The 17,523-nt window shown below is 42.6% G+C and overlaps 1 protein-coding gene across 1 annotated transcript in view; it reads left to right on the forward strand.

Moving 5' to 3' along the window:
- CACNG2 (calcium voltage-gated channel auxiliary subunit gamma 2) overlaps positions 1-17,523 on the forward strand; it is a 260,814-nt gene that overhangs the window by 171,780 nt on the left and 71,511 nt on the right. The window contains exon 2 of the mRNA XM_069736874.1: positions 9,278-9,361. Coding sequence (XP_069592975.1) covers positions 9,278-9,361 — 84 coding nt within the window. The remainder of the gene's footprint in view (positions 1-9,277; positions 9,362-17,523) is intronic.

The following is a 17,523-nucleotide window of genomic DNA, read 5'->3' on the forward strand; positions in this document are numbered from 1 at the left end:
TCCGAGCTCCTTTGAGAGCTTGCACACAGGGCTGAATATGGATTTAATAGTAAGTGTAGGATCGGGACCCTCAGCTGTCTAATTAAAACTGCAGTAAATACTTACTCTAAGACTTGCATACAGAAAGCCAATCTTCAAGAATTCAGGCCGTTGTTTTGACCGCCACATTAACCAGATTTTTTGTAAGCATTTTCCGGTTTGCAGGATCAAATAAGGGGAATGGCCAGGTCTGTAGTAGTCATCACAAGTTCTAATAGCTTGAGCTGCTGAGCTTTGGTGAAGATCTGGCGGATTGAACAGTAGGAGTACACATAGCAGAACTTAACAGTATCATAATAATTCTTAAAGGGGCACAAAATCTAGAAACTAATATTTAATAAATATAGTTGTACTCACTGTTTGTTAGCCTGTAGCATTTTCGTGGAACAGCCAGCCTTGTAGAAATCATGCAGAAAACATAGGGGTTAATTTTCATTTGATCAGTTCCACTTTTGAGTGGTGACAAGGAGGTTGAGCATAGCTATTTTTTTTATCTACCACAAATAGAGCAAAGGGGGGAGGCTTCTGCTGCAGCCAGTTATACAGCCATACACCGAACAGTGAGGAATAGGCAAGGAAGACATAAATGATGTCTTGAAATACAGAGAAGATTTCTTTATACATTTCTCAGTTTTAACTGTAATACGAGACACTATATGAAATAGAAGATGGCAATTAAACGGGTTACCCAGGTCTTTAACAAAAGTCTGCAGTTTCTCTCCATCACTGCAGACTTATTCATCTTCATATAGCACGTTGTTTGGATTCTCCAAACAGAGACCAAGCAGTCATGTTTTTACAAATAAGCGATATGAAAACTCCCAACCACATTCCGACTAGACGTGTGTTGCCTCGCTTATCACAAGTGGCTGGACATGTCTAGTTGGAATGTGGCTGGATGAATACAAATCACATACTTGTGGTCACATGACTGCTCGATCTTACTGCCGCCACTGGAGAATCCTCACAGCATGTAGTGTGACTAAAGCTGGATGGCCCTTTTAAGGGAAAAAAAATTGCTGGCATCATTTTTGTTTTGTTAGTGTTCCTATAATACAGCCTTATATGTTGGATCTATGCCATTCTCAGCTGACTTGGAATATAACACATCTTCCAGCAAGCAAAGCTACTGTTATCAGTTCTTGTCTTGCTAAATTAATGCAGGAAGGTAGAATCAGTGCATGGTAGAATCTGACTTCAATGACTTAGACCAATGTAATTTATAAAATATATGGGAATATATTCACTTTTTTACTTAATTCTTTTTGCTGTTACTGTTCATTTGACTTCCGTAAAGAGCTGGCTCCAACATTGCACCTGGCACTCAACGGGAATCCAATCCTACCACTGTTTTCAGTGTATTATGACTTTTATTTAGACCAAAGCATGAAAAGCAATGCTACACTTGGAGAATATAAGACCTCCTAGTTATTTACCTTCCATTTTCTGAATTCATTTGTATCACATACAATATGTAGACACAAATCGGTAAGTAGTAACCAGTATACCTCATCTCCAGCAGAGTATGGCTGTTATAGTCAATGCATGTGCCCAAAATATCATAGTTATTAATCATTGGCACTGCTAATACTATATTGACAGAGTCTTAGGTGACAATTGATCTTCTTAATTGAAGCATATTTAAAATCCTGATAAATTGGCTGGGAATTTCTGAAGCATCAACGTTTTTCTTTGAGCACCTTTAATTATGGCATTTAAAATGGTGTCAGATATATCTGATACCATATGATACTGGCACTTTACAGGAAACGATGGGTCTTGGAGGAGTGTTGGTGATATGAGGACAACGATGGGTCTTGGCGTGGTGTTGGTGATATGAGGACAACGATGGGTTTTGGCGGGGTGTTGGTGATATGAGGGCAACGATGGGTCTTGGCGGGGTGTTGGTGATATGAAGGTAACGATGGGTCTTGGCGGGGTGTTGGTGATATGAGGGCAACGATGGGTCTTGGCGTGGTGTTGGTGATATGAGGGCAACAATGGGTCTTGGCGTGGTGTTGGTGATATGAGGACAACGATGGGTCGTGGTGGGGTGTTGGTAATATGAGGGCTTTACACCCGTGCAGGCCACCTTCAGCCGATAGTGTTGGCTGGCCAGGTCCAAGAATCCCACAGATTAACAAAGGAGACCTCCGTTCATACATGGAGACTTTACTGAACTTGATAGTGGTTATGTGGAAGGGATAGCGAGTAATAATAATAATTTTATTTCTATAGCGCCAATATATTCCGCTGCACTTTCCATTTTAGAGGGGACTTGTACAGACAATTACAAAAAGGACATTACAGAATAACAATAATCACATAAACAACAGATACCAAAAGGTTTGAGAAGCAAGCTTACAATCTATGGAGGAAATAAGGGAGACACAAAAGGTGGATGGTAACAGTTATTTGTATTGTATGGTCCAGCCATCAATATTAAGTAAGGTGTTCACGTAATGCTGCATAAACCGGTCACCAACTAGTATATGTACGGACACAGATGGCTATTAAGTGCATGTAGTGTGTGTGTGAACAGATGATACAAGGGACTTGGCTTTGAAGAAATTAGTTTATGGACAAAACATGGACAGTTAGATAAGTATGTTGAGGCGACAAGCTAGTCTAAAGAAATCTGTTTTTAGGCCATGCTTAAAACTTTGGGTATTGGGAAGTAATTGAAGTGTCCTGGGTAGTGCACTCCAGAGAACTTGCGCGGCTTGCTAAAAGTCTTGGAGATGGAAATGGGAGGTCCGGATTATCGAGTATGTTAGTCTTAGATCATTAGCAGAACAGAGGGCATGGTTAGGGTGGTAGACTGAGATGAGAGAGAAGATGTATGATGGTGCTGAAGCACGGAGCGATTTGTGGGTGAGAGTGATGAGTTTATATTGAACTCTGTAGCGGATGGGCAACCAGTGCAATGACTGGCACAGGGTGGAGGCATCAGTGTAGCAGCTGGCAAGGAATATGATCCTGTTTGCAGCATTCAGGATGGATTGGAAAGGGGAGGGTTTAGTAAGAGGGAGACTGAATAGTAAAGAGTTGCAATAATCCAGAAGAGAATGAATAAGAGCAACAGTAAGAGTTTTTGCAGAGTCAAAGGAAAGAAAGGGTCTAATTCTAGAGATGTTTTTGAGGGGTAGACGACATGAGCGGGTGAGTGATCGGATGTGAGAAGTGAAGGCGAGATCTTATTCAAGTATGACCCCAAGACAGCGGGCTTGTTGCTGGGGAGTAATGGTGGAACCCAGGGCCGGCTCCAGGTTTTTGAGGGTCCCGGGCGAAAGAGTCTCAGTGGGCCCCCCCTTTAACACATACCCCGATTCATGATCACATATAAACACAGCCATGTAGTATATAACACTGCCCATGTAGCATATAGCAGCCCATGTAGTATATAGCAGCGCAGCCCACGTAGTATATAGCAGCGCAGCCCACGTAGTATATAGCAGCGCAGCCCACGTAGTATATAGCAGCGCAGCCCACATAGTATATAGCAGCACAGCCCACGTTGTATATAGCAGCGCAGCCCACATAGTATATAGCAGTGCCACTCACTCAGGCACTGGTAGGACTAGGAGCTCCTCCTGAATCTGCCTCATAACTCAGCAGCAGGCAGCCAGTCAGGGGCGGAGATCAGAGCAGAGAACGTGCTCTCTCCGCCCACAAACAATGTCACACTGGCTGCCTTCTCTTAACCCCTATGTGTGCCTGCCTGGCTGCACTGACTGAGTGAGTGAGAAGATGCTTGTGTCAGAGCTGGCACATAGGGGTTAAGAGAACGCAGCCAGCAGTGACTTTGTGGGTGGAGAGAGCATGTTATCTCCTGCTCTGCTCTCCCAGCTGTATCTATGACAGCGTGAGTGGGCCCCCCTCTCTCCCCAGGGCCCCGGCATTTGCCCAGGTGCGCCGGGTGCTGACGCCGGCCCTGGTGGAACCACACACGGAGATTGCAATATTTGGAATAGGTAAGTTAGTGAAGGGAGGAAACGCAAAAAGTTCCGTTTTTGACAGGTTCAGTTTCAGATACAGTTAGGAAATGATGTTAGAAATGATGTTAGAGACAGCGGAAAGATAAGAGATGGTACTGAAAACCAAATCTACTGATTATTTGTCCAATAGGATGAGGAGGGGGCCTAGGACTGATACTTGAAGAGCCCCCAACAGAAAGAGGAAGAGGAGCCAGCAAAAGATACAGTGAAGGAGCGGTCAGGAGATAGGAGGTGAACCAGGAGAGAACGGTATCCGGTGTACATAATCTTAAGTACGTTTCCTACATACAGTAAGAAACATTTACCTTGTCTCCACAGTCCTTATCAGCAGGTCTCTCTACCTGCTTGGCAGTTCTGCATTCTATCAGTATGGATGCCCTGAATCTACCACTCGGGAACCCCACTAGTACCATGCACTCAGTACTGTTTAGGTCCGCTACCTTCGGTGTTTAGCAGGCTCAGGGTTTCTCATGACACGTCATCCTATCCAAGGACCACTTAAAGGTGGAAGGCCACACTGTCTCTTCAGTAACTCTATCTTTAGGATCTCCCTATTCCTTGCTCCAGTCTCTTCTTAGCTGTGGATCGCCTCTTGGCAGAACTGCGCGCTGGATACTCTCCAAACTCTAACTCTTAACTCACTAGTCCTAACTCTTACATATTGCTTACCCTACTGTCTGTTGCTGGGCAGAGCTTCCCTATTAAAACGCTATACTAACAGTACTTATACTATACCTTGCTCTATCACATTTTATAATACTATACACTATGCATATTACACTTTCATTGCTTATCACACTCTATACATTACACATTACCATATCACAATATAGATAAAAGACGAATAACTTTATTCACACTGTCTTACAACATGATTGGTGGTTTCAGGGTTAGAAACGTGACAGTACAGTCCACCACTCTTACAGTGCCATTTTTGATGCCATGATTAAAGGTGCTTGATGCAGCAGAAACACTTTGGGGTTTCAGAAATTCCCAACCAATTCTGGGTGTTATCAGGATTTTCAATATGCTTCAAGAAGGCTTCTTTTACACTTGCCGTGTTTTTTGCAGCCCGTTTTTGTGGACCTTTTTTGCGGGCCGTATCGCCGTGATTTTCTCGGTCTGCCACCAAAGCGGGCCTCAAAAATCTTGCAGATCGCCGTTTTCCTAGATTAAAATAGTAGGGAAAAAGTAGGGTAAAAAAAAAACGGCGATCCGCAGAAACGGAATTCACGGTGCACCGCAAAAACAAGCTTCCGTTGTTGTTGGGGCCACATTGATTTTTAATGGGGCCATGTCCGTAAGCCGTGAAATATATCGAACAAGCTCGATTTTTTTTTCAGGGCCGTAAATACGGCCCTCACGGCCTTACGACATCTGGCACTCCTACAAATTTTTGCAGGCTGTTTTTGCGGCCCATAGAAATGCAAAAAACATGGCAAGTGTAAAACCAGCCTAAATAAAATTTTATGATCGTGCAGCTAGATTTCCCTTTGTTACTTTTACATTACTGGTGTCTTGGCAGTGACAATCTCCGTGCTCCAGAATTCATCTAAGCATCAAATGGTGAACTGGATTTTTTTCATTTTATAAATGACAATTGACAAATAAGTGCAGAGGGATCAAATCGATTTGCAGGACCTGCTCCATTGGCCTTCTGACGTTGCCCAGAGAACTGCCTCCTATCTCACGGCATCCACAGCTCTGCGTTTGATTAGCTGGCCTGTTGCGACATCATCATTGTTACTTGACAAAAGTGTGAAATCGCACCAGGCGGCTAATCGAAGAAAGAACCGCAGGTGCCATCATGTAGGAGGAGATTCATAATGCTCCCATCGAGCAACAACATGTTACAGATGTAGCCAATGGATCGGGTCCTGTGAATCAATTCACACTGATATTTTATAGCTAACAATATGTGGATTGTGCATTTGAGTAGTATTTATTATTATTAATATTATTAGTAGTATTTATTATGCTTTCTTATATAGCGCCACTAATTTCACATCGATTTAGGCTAGGTTCATATTGCGTTAGTGTAATCCGTTTAGCGCCTAGCGCTAGCGGATTGCGCTAACGCAATGTGTTGTAAAGGGGTCACGTTAAACGTCCCCGCTCTCGCAGATATCCGATCTGCGAGAGCGGGGAACGGACCGCGGGCACGCCTCGGACGCTGCAAGCAGCGTCCGCGGCGCGCCACAAAACACCGGCACATCGCTAGCGCGTGCCGAAAATGGCACGCGCTAGTGATGCGCGTCCCCATTGCTGTTAATGGGCGCACTAACGGACGCGTTGCACGACGTTAATTTCGCCGTGCAACGCTGTCCGTTAGCGCGGTCCCATTAACGCAATGGGAACCTAGCCTTACAGATATTGTCATCACTGTCTCCATTGAGACTCACACTGTAAATTCCCTATCAGTATGTCTTTGGAAGTAGAATGATCAGATGTATGGGTACGGGTATATGTGGATGGCTCATCTTGTATTGGCAATGTTACATCTGCCAATCCCGCACTGGCAGTGACATATAGGTGGTAAATTTGTATGGTCACTCATACGTGGCTGCCGACAGGATCTGCACTATGTTATTGATAATGTAAATTGATTGGGACAGCTAAGTGGTCGGAACTATTAAATGAGCGATCAACTGCGGTCGGCACAATTCTGTTACTGCCATTACTTTGTGCCGATTTATTTATATGGTCTGCAGCATTAGGTCACTTTCACACATCTGTTTCCAATTTTTTGACTGTCAAAAACTAATCATTATTCTCCCATGTGTCATCCATTTTGTTGCATCTCTTTTCTTTTTTTTCTCATCTGTTTTTAAAACTTAAAGGGGTTTTCCCGCAAAGAAAGTTAATTTTAAAGTTGATTTTAGTCAATAGATCTTGGAATAATAATAATTTCCACAATTGGATGTGTTTAAATAAAATGTTCATGTTTCTGTGATAATCTTATAAATGTGCCCCTGCTGTGTACTGTGTAATGACCGTGTCTGACAGTGCAGGATCATCATCTGATCATACAGTACAGACCAAAAGTTTGGACACACCTTCTCATTTAAATATTTTTCTGTATTTTCATGACTATGAAAATTGTACATTCACACTGAAGGCATCAAAACTATGAATTAGCACATGTGGAATTATATACTTAACAAAAAAGTGTGAAACAACTGAAATTATGTCTTATATTCTAGGTTCTTCAAAGTATTTAAATTATTGATTTGGGGCTTACAGGCAGATGTCACAGTTATGAGAAAATATGCATGTTCTTCCTCAAGTTTTCCTGAGGTTAAAAATATATGTCCCATCAATATCAGACCTATACAAATCCCAATATTCATAACTTCCCATTGGTACTGAATCGACTGGCTGCAGATGTAAGGTTTCCTCTGAGATAACAATAGTTACCTCCAAAGGTGTTAGATATTCGCATCCCTTCCTTTTAAATCTTAGACTCTATGGCTGCTTCCCCACAACTTTTATATATCCTTTTTCAGTAACCTGGGTACTGCAGAAAGTCTGGGCTTCAAAAGTAATTTTAATTTGATTTGTCACTTCCCAGCTATACGTAATTTCCTCACTTCACCATTGTTCAATGTACAATTCTACATCAAGGAGGCTTATATTGCAAGTTCCTTGAAACCATGATGTTGGACCCCTATCATGTAATAATGTCCCCCATCCTAACTCCTATCCTGTGACAATGTTCTTATTCTTGTCATAATGTCCCCAGTTCTATAATAATGCCCTCCATCTAGTAAAAATGTCCCCCATCCTGGCTACATTCTGTAATAATGTCCCCAACCCTGGCCCTATCCTGTAATATTGCCCTCTGTCCTGGTTCCCACCATATAATAATTTCTTTAGTCCTGGCCCCTATCCTGTAACAAAGCTCCCCACCATGGCCCCTTACTGGTTTAATGTCCCCATCCCGTAATAATGTCCCCCATCCTGTAATGCTGTAGATAAGCCCCTGATGTATCCTGAAAGATGAGAAAAAGAGGTTAGATTATACTCACCCAGGGGGGGTCCCGCTGCAGTGCGGTCCAATAGACGTCCGGGGCCTTCCATCTTCTTACAATGACGTTCTCTTCTTGTCTTGACGCTGCGGCTCCAGTGTACTTTGTCTGCCCTGTTGAGGACAGAGCAAAGTACTGCAGTGCGCAGGCGTCGGGAAAGGTCAGAGAGGCCCAGCGCCTCTTCACTGCAGTACTTTGCTCTGCCCTCAACAGGGCAGACAAAGTACACCTGCGCTGGAGCCGCAGCGTGAACACAAGAAGAGGACGTCATCATAAGAAGATAGGAGGCCCCGGACTGCGACGCCCATCATACCGGGACCGCCCCTGGGTGAGTATAATCTAACCTCTTTTTCTCATCTTTCAGGATACATCAGGGGCTTATCTACAGCATTCCAGAATGCTGTAGATAAGCCCCTGATGCTGGTGGGCTTGGCTCACCTTCGATTTTGGGGGTGACAGGTTCCTTTTAAGTGCCCCTTGAAGGGGTTATTCAGTCTTGGGATCAAGTCTGTAACTGCAGACTTGTGAATCCATACAGCTTGCAAAGTGCGCCCTGCCTGGATTCTCTGGCGCTGTCGGTCATGTGACCACAAGTATGCATTTTGCATACTGTCAGCCACATTCCAACTAGACGTGTCTGGCCTCGCTCAATACAACTGCATTGAGAGACTGCATTGAGAGAGACTGTGCTCATCTAGTCCGCATGTGACCCCATTTTCCCATTGATTGTAATAACCTTTCCATATTACAGATTGACGCAGTACACTTTCTCCTAGGTAAAGGATGCATCCAGATTGCTGAACTAAGCAGACAATCCCCCCCCCCACCCCCCCACAAAAAGATATGTTACACATAGATGCCATATGCAGAATCGGACATAGGTTTAACATTAATAAGATCTAATAAATTTTTGTGAATCATCCGATAAGAATTAGAACCTAGCGACAAGTGATTGACTGCAAAGAATGTTGACTACTCCTGAATCATTGGGAACCATAATTGTTTTTGAGCCTGGACCCAGTGTTGATCCTCAGATACTGTACTGGCTATGTACAAAAAGGAAATAAACTCAATTTTGTAAATGAACCAATGGATTTGATACAGTTGAAATCTCATTGCACGTGAACAATAATGATCAAGATGTCGCTGGAACATTTATTGAGTAATTAGTCTGAAATGACAACTCTGAGACGGTCTTTTATTTTTCCCTAGGTAATTTTAAGGGTGTGTGCAAACAGATTGACCACTTTCCAGAAGATGCAGACTATGAAGCAGACACTGCCGAATATTTCCTACGTAAGTCTTTACATCTGTGTTTGTCTGGCTGCCTTTTCTTGTTAATTAGTACTGTAATTTATATAACTAGCTATTATCGAAAAATTCAACCACAATGACCGAAACATCTTCATTTTGAGCAATTTCAGGCTTTCCCCCAAATAAGCCCATTTTTTATTTCACACACTGACAGCTATATCTGAGGTCCATATTGATTTTGCACCAAATCTAAATTGGATCACACAAGAGAGAGGAAACAAAATATGTAATTATGGCAAAAAGTGTCTAGTTCAGGTGGATTCCGCCAAGCACCCCATAAAATGAACATAGTGAACTGCAATATCAAAATGACATTGTTGTGCACATGTTCCATCTCATGTCACTTTTTTTAACTGCTTCAGGGCTCGGACACCATTCAATGGTTAAAAGGAGTAACCATGGTCATTCTTTGGGTGGCTTCTGTGTGAAGCCGCCCACATTCTATACTGAGAGTATAGAGCAAAAAATGGCGGCGGAGTCACCATAAGAATGACGGCAAAGGAAAACACCCATCGGCATTTTCCTAAAGTTACTCCAGCTGGGAAAACTTGGCGGCTGCTCTGGCGTCTAAATGACGCCATATTGACATATATCCATTTTTTACGCACTTGAAAAAAAAGTTGGTCACAAATGACGCTAACATTATTCTCATGGATACAATCACACCCAAAAAAACAGCTCCAGAAAGCGCCAAAAGGTGGACTGAAAATAAAGCAGTCCCATGATCCGGCCCCGCCATTCAGCAGCTCAGAAAAGGATGATGTGATGCAGCTCAGGATGCCTCTTGGTAAGATGTGATGTGTGTTACATGCAGGTACGGACTGGGGCTGAAATTCCGCTCTGGCATTTGAAATCACACAGGCCCATGCTTTCCCTGTCCCCAAGAACCACATGGGATATATTACTAATATTACCCTGCGTGGAGGAAAGGAAGAATTTCCACAAGACCAATATTTCTAATGATACCTCCGTCACAACTCTTAACAGTATGGGTGTCTTGAGAACACCGATTCTGTTAACAATGTAGCAGTCAAGGCAGCCCATGACCAGACTGGCCCTTCTGGCATTTGCCTGAATTGCCAGATGGCCAGTCCGGCCCTGGTTACATGATTACAAGATGCCGACTTCCTCCTTACCCCCTTGTCTCCACAGAACCAGCAGATACTTTCTTTTTTGGCTCCTTGTTATGCTGTTCTCAGATTAGGTGTTAAAATCCTGGTGACAGATGACTTTTAAGGGAGTCTTGACGGCAGTGTTGACCCTGCAAAACTACCAACAGTTCTACACAGGAGACATATAGCGGTGTTTAAAGTTGCTTTTATGTAGTGTTGTAGCAGCAGCATAAATGAGTGAATACAATGGCACAGTGGATACAGTTACTCACTAGTATAACACTATCATCTTTTAGTTTTCCTTATACTAGTTAAATAGCACCTGACAGCTGATGCATGCTGATGGAAACCATGGGCGGCATGAATCAGAGACCGGCTCCATTATTGCATCCATGTACATTTCACTCTGCAGCATTACTTCTATAAATCCGGCTGAGGATAAAGTGACTAGGACGACTAGTCACAGAGGTCTGTCCCTGTTAGCTTCTCTCCAACCTGCTCCCTTAACCCAATGTCTGTGTATAGGTAGTAAGTCTACGGCATCGGAGCAGGGAGAAGCAGCCGGGGACCTGTTTTTAGGATAAGTCACTCTAATCACCTTTTTCCCGGCCACTATTCAAAATTATTTTTCCTGTAACGTATGGATGCAATAAAGGAGCCAATCACTGACTCATGCTGCCTGTGGTTTCGGTGGCATTAATCAACTGTAAGGTTCCATTTAAACCCTGATATCAAAACCTTAATGTTCTGGAAACTGAAGTGTATACAGTCATGGCCAAAAGTGTTGGCACCTTTGTAATTGTTCCAGAAAATGAAGTATTTCTCCTAGAACATTATTGCAATTACACATGTTTTGTTATAGACACATTTACTTCCTTTGTGTGTATTGGAAAAACACAAAAAAAACTGAGAATAAAAGCAAATTGGACATCATTTCACACATAAAAAACAAAAATGGGCAGGACAAAATTGTCATCTTTCCAAAATTTTGGGTAATCAATTTTGTCTCAAGCATGTGATGCTCGTTCAGACTTACCTGTGGCAAGTAACAGGTATGGGTAATATGAAAATCACATCTGAAACCAGATAAAAAGGGGAGAAGTTGACTCAATCTTTGCATTGCTGGAGAGTTCTGAAGTGGCAGCAATGAGTCTACATCTAAATCCCATTGAACACCTGTGAAAAGATCTTAAAATTTCTGTTGATAGAAGGCGCCTTCACATATGAGAGACCTGGATCAATTTTGCAAAGAAGAGTGGTCCAACATTCCAGTTCGGAGGTTTAAGAAGATTGTTGATGGTTATAGGAAGCAGTTGATTGCAGTTATGTATTTCAAAGGGTGTCCAACCACATAAAAAGTTGAGGGCGTCAACAATTTTGTTCAGACCATTTTTGGCACTTTGTGTGAAATTACGTCCAATTTGTCTTTTTCATTTTATTTTTTTTTGTGTTGTTAGAATGCACACAAAGGAAATAAACGTGTATTTTCTGCGAGAAAGACTTCATTTTCTGAAACATTTTCAAGGGTGCCAACACTTTCAGCCATGACTATATAGATTGCAAGGGTCCCTCTCTCCAGTAGGCATTAAGCCTTAAGTAGCATTCACACAGACAATGCAGTTTTGATCCAAACACTTGCAGTTTTTATTGCTTTCCACAAATTGCACCGTTACAACACCAAAACAAACTTATAAACATAAATCCCTAGCCTTGTCCAGGCGCTAACTGAACAGAACAGACCCTGGACACTCATACACAGCTGAGCTAGCCCCAGCCCGGTCAAACACAACAGCTATTGTCCATTGTAACCACTGATACTTGCAGTTTTCTATACACGGACTGTGCATTTAAAGGGAATCTTTCACCAGTTTTTTCTACCCCATCTGAGAGCAGCTTCAAGTAGGAGCAGAGACCCTAATTCCAGTATTGTGTCTCTTAATAGGCCACTTGATGTAGTTTTCATAAAATCCCTTGATCTAGCAGTGCTCTGAATGTTGAGCTTTGTATAACCCCGCCCAGATCACTGATTGGCAGCATTCTGTTTACAATGTGATTATGTAGAACAAAAAAGCTGCCAATCAGTGGTGTGGGCGGGGTTATACAGAGCTCATGAATATGGAGGAGTACATGCCAGCAGGTTTACCAGTCCGCTAGTGATTTCCCGCTGCTAAAAAAGAGAAAACTGCAGCAAGCGACTCAATTGCTGGAATCAGGGTTCCTGTCTTTATATCATCATGCTCTCAGATTCGTTGACAAAAACCTGCTGACAGATTTGTTGTGAATTCTGCCCTTGGGCTCCCTCCGGTGGTTGTTGATGGTAATGCAGTTATTCCTGAGCAGCAGTCTTGGACAGGTGTTTCTGCTAATTGCAATTCGGACTGGGGTATTTAGCTGTGCAGGACTCATTAGTCCTTGCCAGTAGTCAATGTTCCTTTGGAAGTGTTGGTCCTCTGCCTGGCCCCTCCTGCTTGCTGCCAATTCAGCTAAGTGTTTTCTTCATTTTTTAGACACACTGCTGTGTGTTTATTTTCTGTGCTTATCTTGTTTCTATTTTGTTCCTGCTAGACTGTGCCTGTTGTTTTTCTCAGTCTAGTTGGACTCGCTGGAGTCGCAGATATACTCTCCACATCTTTAGTTAGGTGGTGGAGTTTTTGTATTTTTCTGCTGTGGATATTTTGTAGTGTTTTATGCTGACCGCATAGTATCCTGTACTATCCTTTCCTATCTAGGTAGAAGTGGCCTCCTTTGCTTATCCCTGTTTTCTGTCTGCGTGTGTCTTTTCCTCTCCTACTCACAGTCATTATTTGTGGGGGGCTACTTATCCTTTGGGGTCTACTCTGAGGCAAGAGAGTTTTCCTATTTCCATTTTTAGGGATATTTAGTCCTTAGGCTGTGTCGAGGTGTCTAGGTCTGGTTAGGCACACCCCACGGCTACTTCTAGTTGCGGTGATAGGATCAGGGGTTGCGGTCAGTAAAGTTACCACTGCTCCAGTGAAGGTCATTTCATGCTGCTCCAAGGCCACCTGATCATAACACAGATTGCTTTTTTCACCCTGCAAAATCTGCTGACAGTTCTAAATAGGAGACATATAGAGGTGTTTAATGTTACCTTTGTATAGAGTTGTTGTAGCAGCAGCATAAATGAGAAAGAAAAGTTACACTCCGGCATTTGCATCTCTCACAGGAGATCTTTGGGTATTACCTAATGCTTAAGTCCTCCGTGCAGTAAACATTCCCCTCATGCCTTTTGAGCGACGCCATAGTGACTCCTGGATGGGCACTACAGCAAGCTCACAGGAGCATAGTATGGAGGTTGGAGGTTTGGGATCACTTACTGTAACTCCAAGATGGAAAAGTCATTGAATGATAGAAACCACAGGATGGATAGACATGTTAATGATATGCAAATCATGAAAAAAATGGAAACAAAATGTTCAGAACACCTTGGTTTATTCAGTATGGAGTATTAACGCCATGCGCAGGAATCCCCGCACTTACAAAACTCGGCTACTATAGATAAGGTTAGGAATGGTTTTCTGAGGAATGTTCTACCATGATGATTGCTCTTGGGCAGCAAATGATACAAACCCAATGGGGGCAGCTCCCTGTGTAGTTGCCGATCAGTGACGTCCCAGATGTGTTAGACGGGAGACAAGTCGGGAGATGAGGCTGGCCATGGTAGCATGGTAAGGCCTTGCAGGCTGCTCACAAGTAGCATGAGCAACATGTGGCCTTGGATTGTCATCTTGAAAAACTGCTCTTGGGACACTTTGGAAAAATGGCCTTGCCAAACGCTGAGACGTTAGTGTACCAGAAATGAAGATTAGAGGGGTCCGTCTACAGTACATTAGGCCACCTCACACCATAATCCCAGGAGTAGGACCGGGGTACCATTCCTTTGTGAAGACTTCTTCATGGCACTGCCCACGTAGTTTCCAGACCAATCTCCAGCTTTCCCTTGTTAAGTAAATAGTTAATAAATGTTTGTGCTGGATTACCCCTTTAACAAATGTATACTGAACACCAATATTAGATATTTATACGCCAATTAGACAGTTTGGATATTTACGTGTTAATGAGCATCTTGTATTCGTCTGTTAATGAGCGGAGCTTACCTAAGTATTCGCATAAGTCACAATTAGAATAGAATACAGCCACAATAACATCCATCCGCAGCCGCTAGCTTGCTTGCTGATGTTTTCCACATAGAAGCACTTTTTTTTTCCTGCAAAGAGGAAAAACAAACTGAAAAATAAGACAAAACAGCACAAAAGTTAATGAAGATGTATTATAGGGACAATGTTAATCAAAGGCAGGGCTTCACATTAGCTCCTGATTGTTGTATTGCATTATAGGAATACAATACTAAATACATTGTATTATGCAATAATTATATATATATATATATATATATATATATATATATATATATATATATATATATATATATATAATCATAGAGGCTGATCAGACCATATATATACAGTGGGGGAAAAAGTATTTAGTCAGCCACCAATTGTGCAAGTTTTCCCACTTAAATAGATGAGAGAGGCCTGTAATTGACATCATGGGTAGACCACAACTATGAGAGTCAAAATGAGTAAACAAATCCAGAAAACCACCTTCAAGATTTATTTTGCAAATTATGGTGGAAAATAAGTATTTGGTCATCTAAAAATATGCAAGGTTTCTGGCTCTCACAGACCTGTAACTTCTTCATTAAGAGGCTCCTCTGTCCTCCATTCATTACCTGTAGTATCTGTTTGAACGTGTCATCAGTATAAAAGACACCTGTCCACAACCTCAGTCACACTCCAAACTCCACTATGGTGAAGACCAAAGAGCTGTTGAAGGACGCCAGAAACAAAATTTTAACCCTGCACCAGGCTGGGAAGACTGAATTTGCAATAGGCAAGCAGCTTGGTGTGATGAAATCAACTGTGTGAGAAATAATGAGAAAATGGAAGACATACAAGACCACTGATAATCTCTCTCGATCTGGGGCTCCACGCAAGATCTCACCCCGTGGGATCAAAATGATCACAAGAATGTTGAGAAAAAAATCCCAGAACCACACAAAGGAACCTAGTGAATGACCTGCATAACGCTGGGACCACCGTAAGAAAGGTCACCATCAGTAACACACTACGCCGCCAGGGACTCAGATCCTGCAATGCCAGACGTGTTCCCCTTTTTAAGCCAGTACATGTCCGGGCCTAACTCAAGTTTGCTAGAGAGCATTTAGATTATCCAGAAGAGTATTGGGAGAATGTCATATGGTCTGAAGAAACCAAAGTAGAACTGTTTGGTAGAAACAAAACTTGTCGTGTTTGAAGGAGAAAAAATACTGAGTTGCATCCAAAGCACACCATACCTACTGTGAAGCATGGGGGTGACAACATCATGCTTTGGGGCACACCGCAGCAAAGGAGTGGCTACATAAGAAGCATATGAAGGTCCTGGAGTGGCCTAGCCAGTATCCAGATCTCAATCCCATAGAAAACATTTGGAGGGAGTTGAAAGTCTGTGTTGCCCAGCGACAAGCCCAAAACATCACTGCTCTAAAGGAGATCTGCATGGAGGAATGGGCCAACATATCACCAACAGTGTGTGACAACCTTGTGAAGACTTACAGAAAACGTTTGACCGCTGTCATTGCCAAAGAAAGATATATAACAAAATATTGCGATTAACTTTTATTAATGACCAAATGCTTATTTTCCACCATAATTTGCAAAATAAATCTTGCCAAATCAGACAAGGTGATTTTCTGGATTTGTGGGTGGTAGGAACCTGTGCTGGACTAGCCAACTCCTGAAGAAATGCATTGTTAAAAAAGGAGCAAGATGTTGGACCTTTGCAGGGCCTGAGGGGTAGTGAGGAATCTTTGAGGTCCCACAGGCCTTACCCTAATGATAATACACTAAAGATCATCATGGGAGCAGCTAGGCCTCCTACAAGTATCGGGTTATACCATGAGTGTATCTGACAAATGCTGATCCCACACTGATCTTCACTGCCCCAGATTGCTCCTAAGCTGAAGCTCTTCTCCTCTCCGAGGGGAGTAATAACAGGTAGAGATCATGCTGACAATGCTTGTTTTGATGTTTCCTGGGGGCGTATGCTTTTTTATCCCCTTATTGCCTCTAACCTACTACTTTGATATGATTGGGCAGCAGCATAGAGGAGAAAAATTAAACGCACTCAGAGAATTACATGTTATAGCCCTCTTGGTTGAATAGGAAATTTGTATATTGAGAATCTTAAACTTCAGGAACCTATAGGTCCACAACGCAGTGTCAAAAAGAAAAACAAATTAGCCCTTAAGCCACTTTTTTATTGGCTATATAGTTTAAAATATAAAATGTAGTGAAAGCTCCTCTTTAACCAGAACCATTCAAACTCTTACAGTAGGTCTTTATCTTCACACGGCGCCTTGTTCTTCAGCTAGTTCCATCAGGTATCTTTCCTTGGTATGGTCTTATTTGAATGCATGGCCCCCACTTCGAATGCCCCCTTTCTGAAACATGCTCGGGTCTTTAATATCCCTGGTTGATACAGTTATCTGCTCTCCCGCAATTGAAGACACAGTCTGACCATCCAGATCAAAGAACTTTTGATGCTGACATTGGATATGCAATATGCAAGAAAATGGTGCTGCCAGTTTCTATCAATGAGTTGTTGTACACATTATATCTGCAGGGTACAAAAGTATTATTCTCATTCCCGGCCACATTCCGACTAGATGGGTGCCGTCTTGCTCAACGCAGATGTATTGACTGATGCTGGATATAGTGTACTCGTGATCTGGCTGGGAGCATGCACATAATCAGGATGTGGCTGGGAGTATGCATATAGTCAGGATGTGGCTGGGAGTATACATATAGTCAGAATGTGGCTGGGAGTATACATATAGTCAGGATGTAGCTGGGAGTATGCATATAGTCAGGATGTGGCTGGGAGTATGCATATAGTCAGGATGTGGCTGGGAGTATGCATATAGTCAGGATGTGGCTGGGAGTATGCATATAG

The sequence above is a fragment of the Ranitomeya imitator genome, chromosome 8 (assembly GCF_032444005.1).
Source record: "Ranitomeya imitator isolate aRanImi1 chromosome 8, aRanImi1.pri, whole genome shotgun sequence".
NCBI classification, from domain to species: domain Eukaryota; kingdom Metazoa; phylum Chordata; class Amphibia; order Anura; family Dendrobatidae; genus Ranitomeya; species Ranitomeya imitator.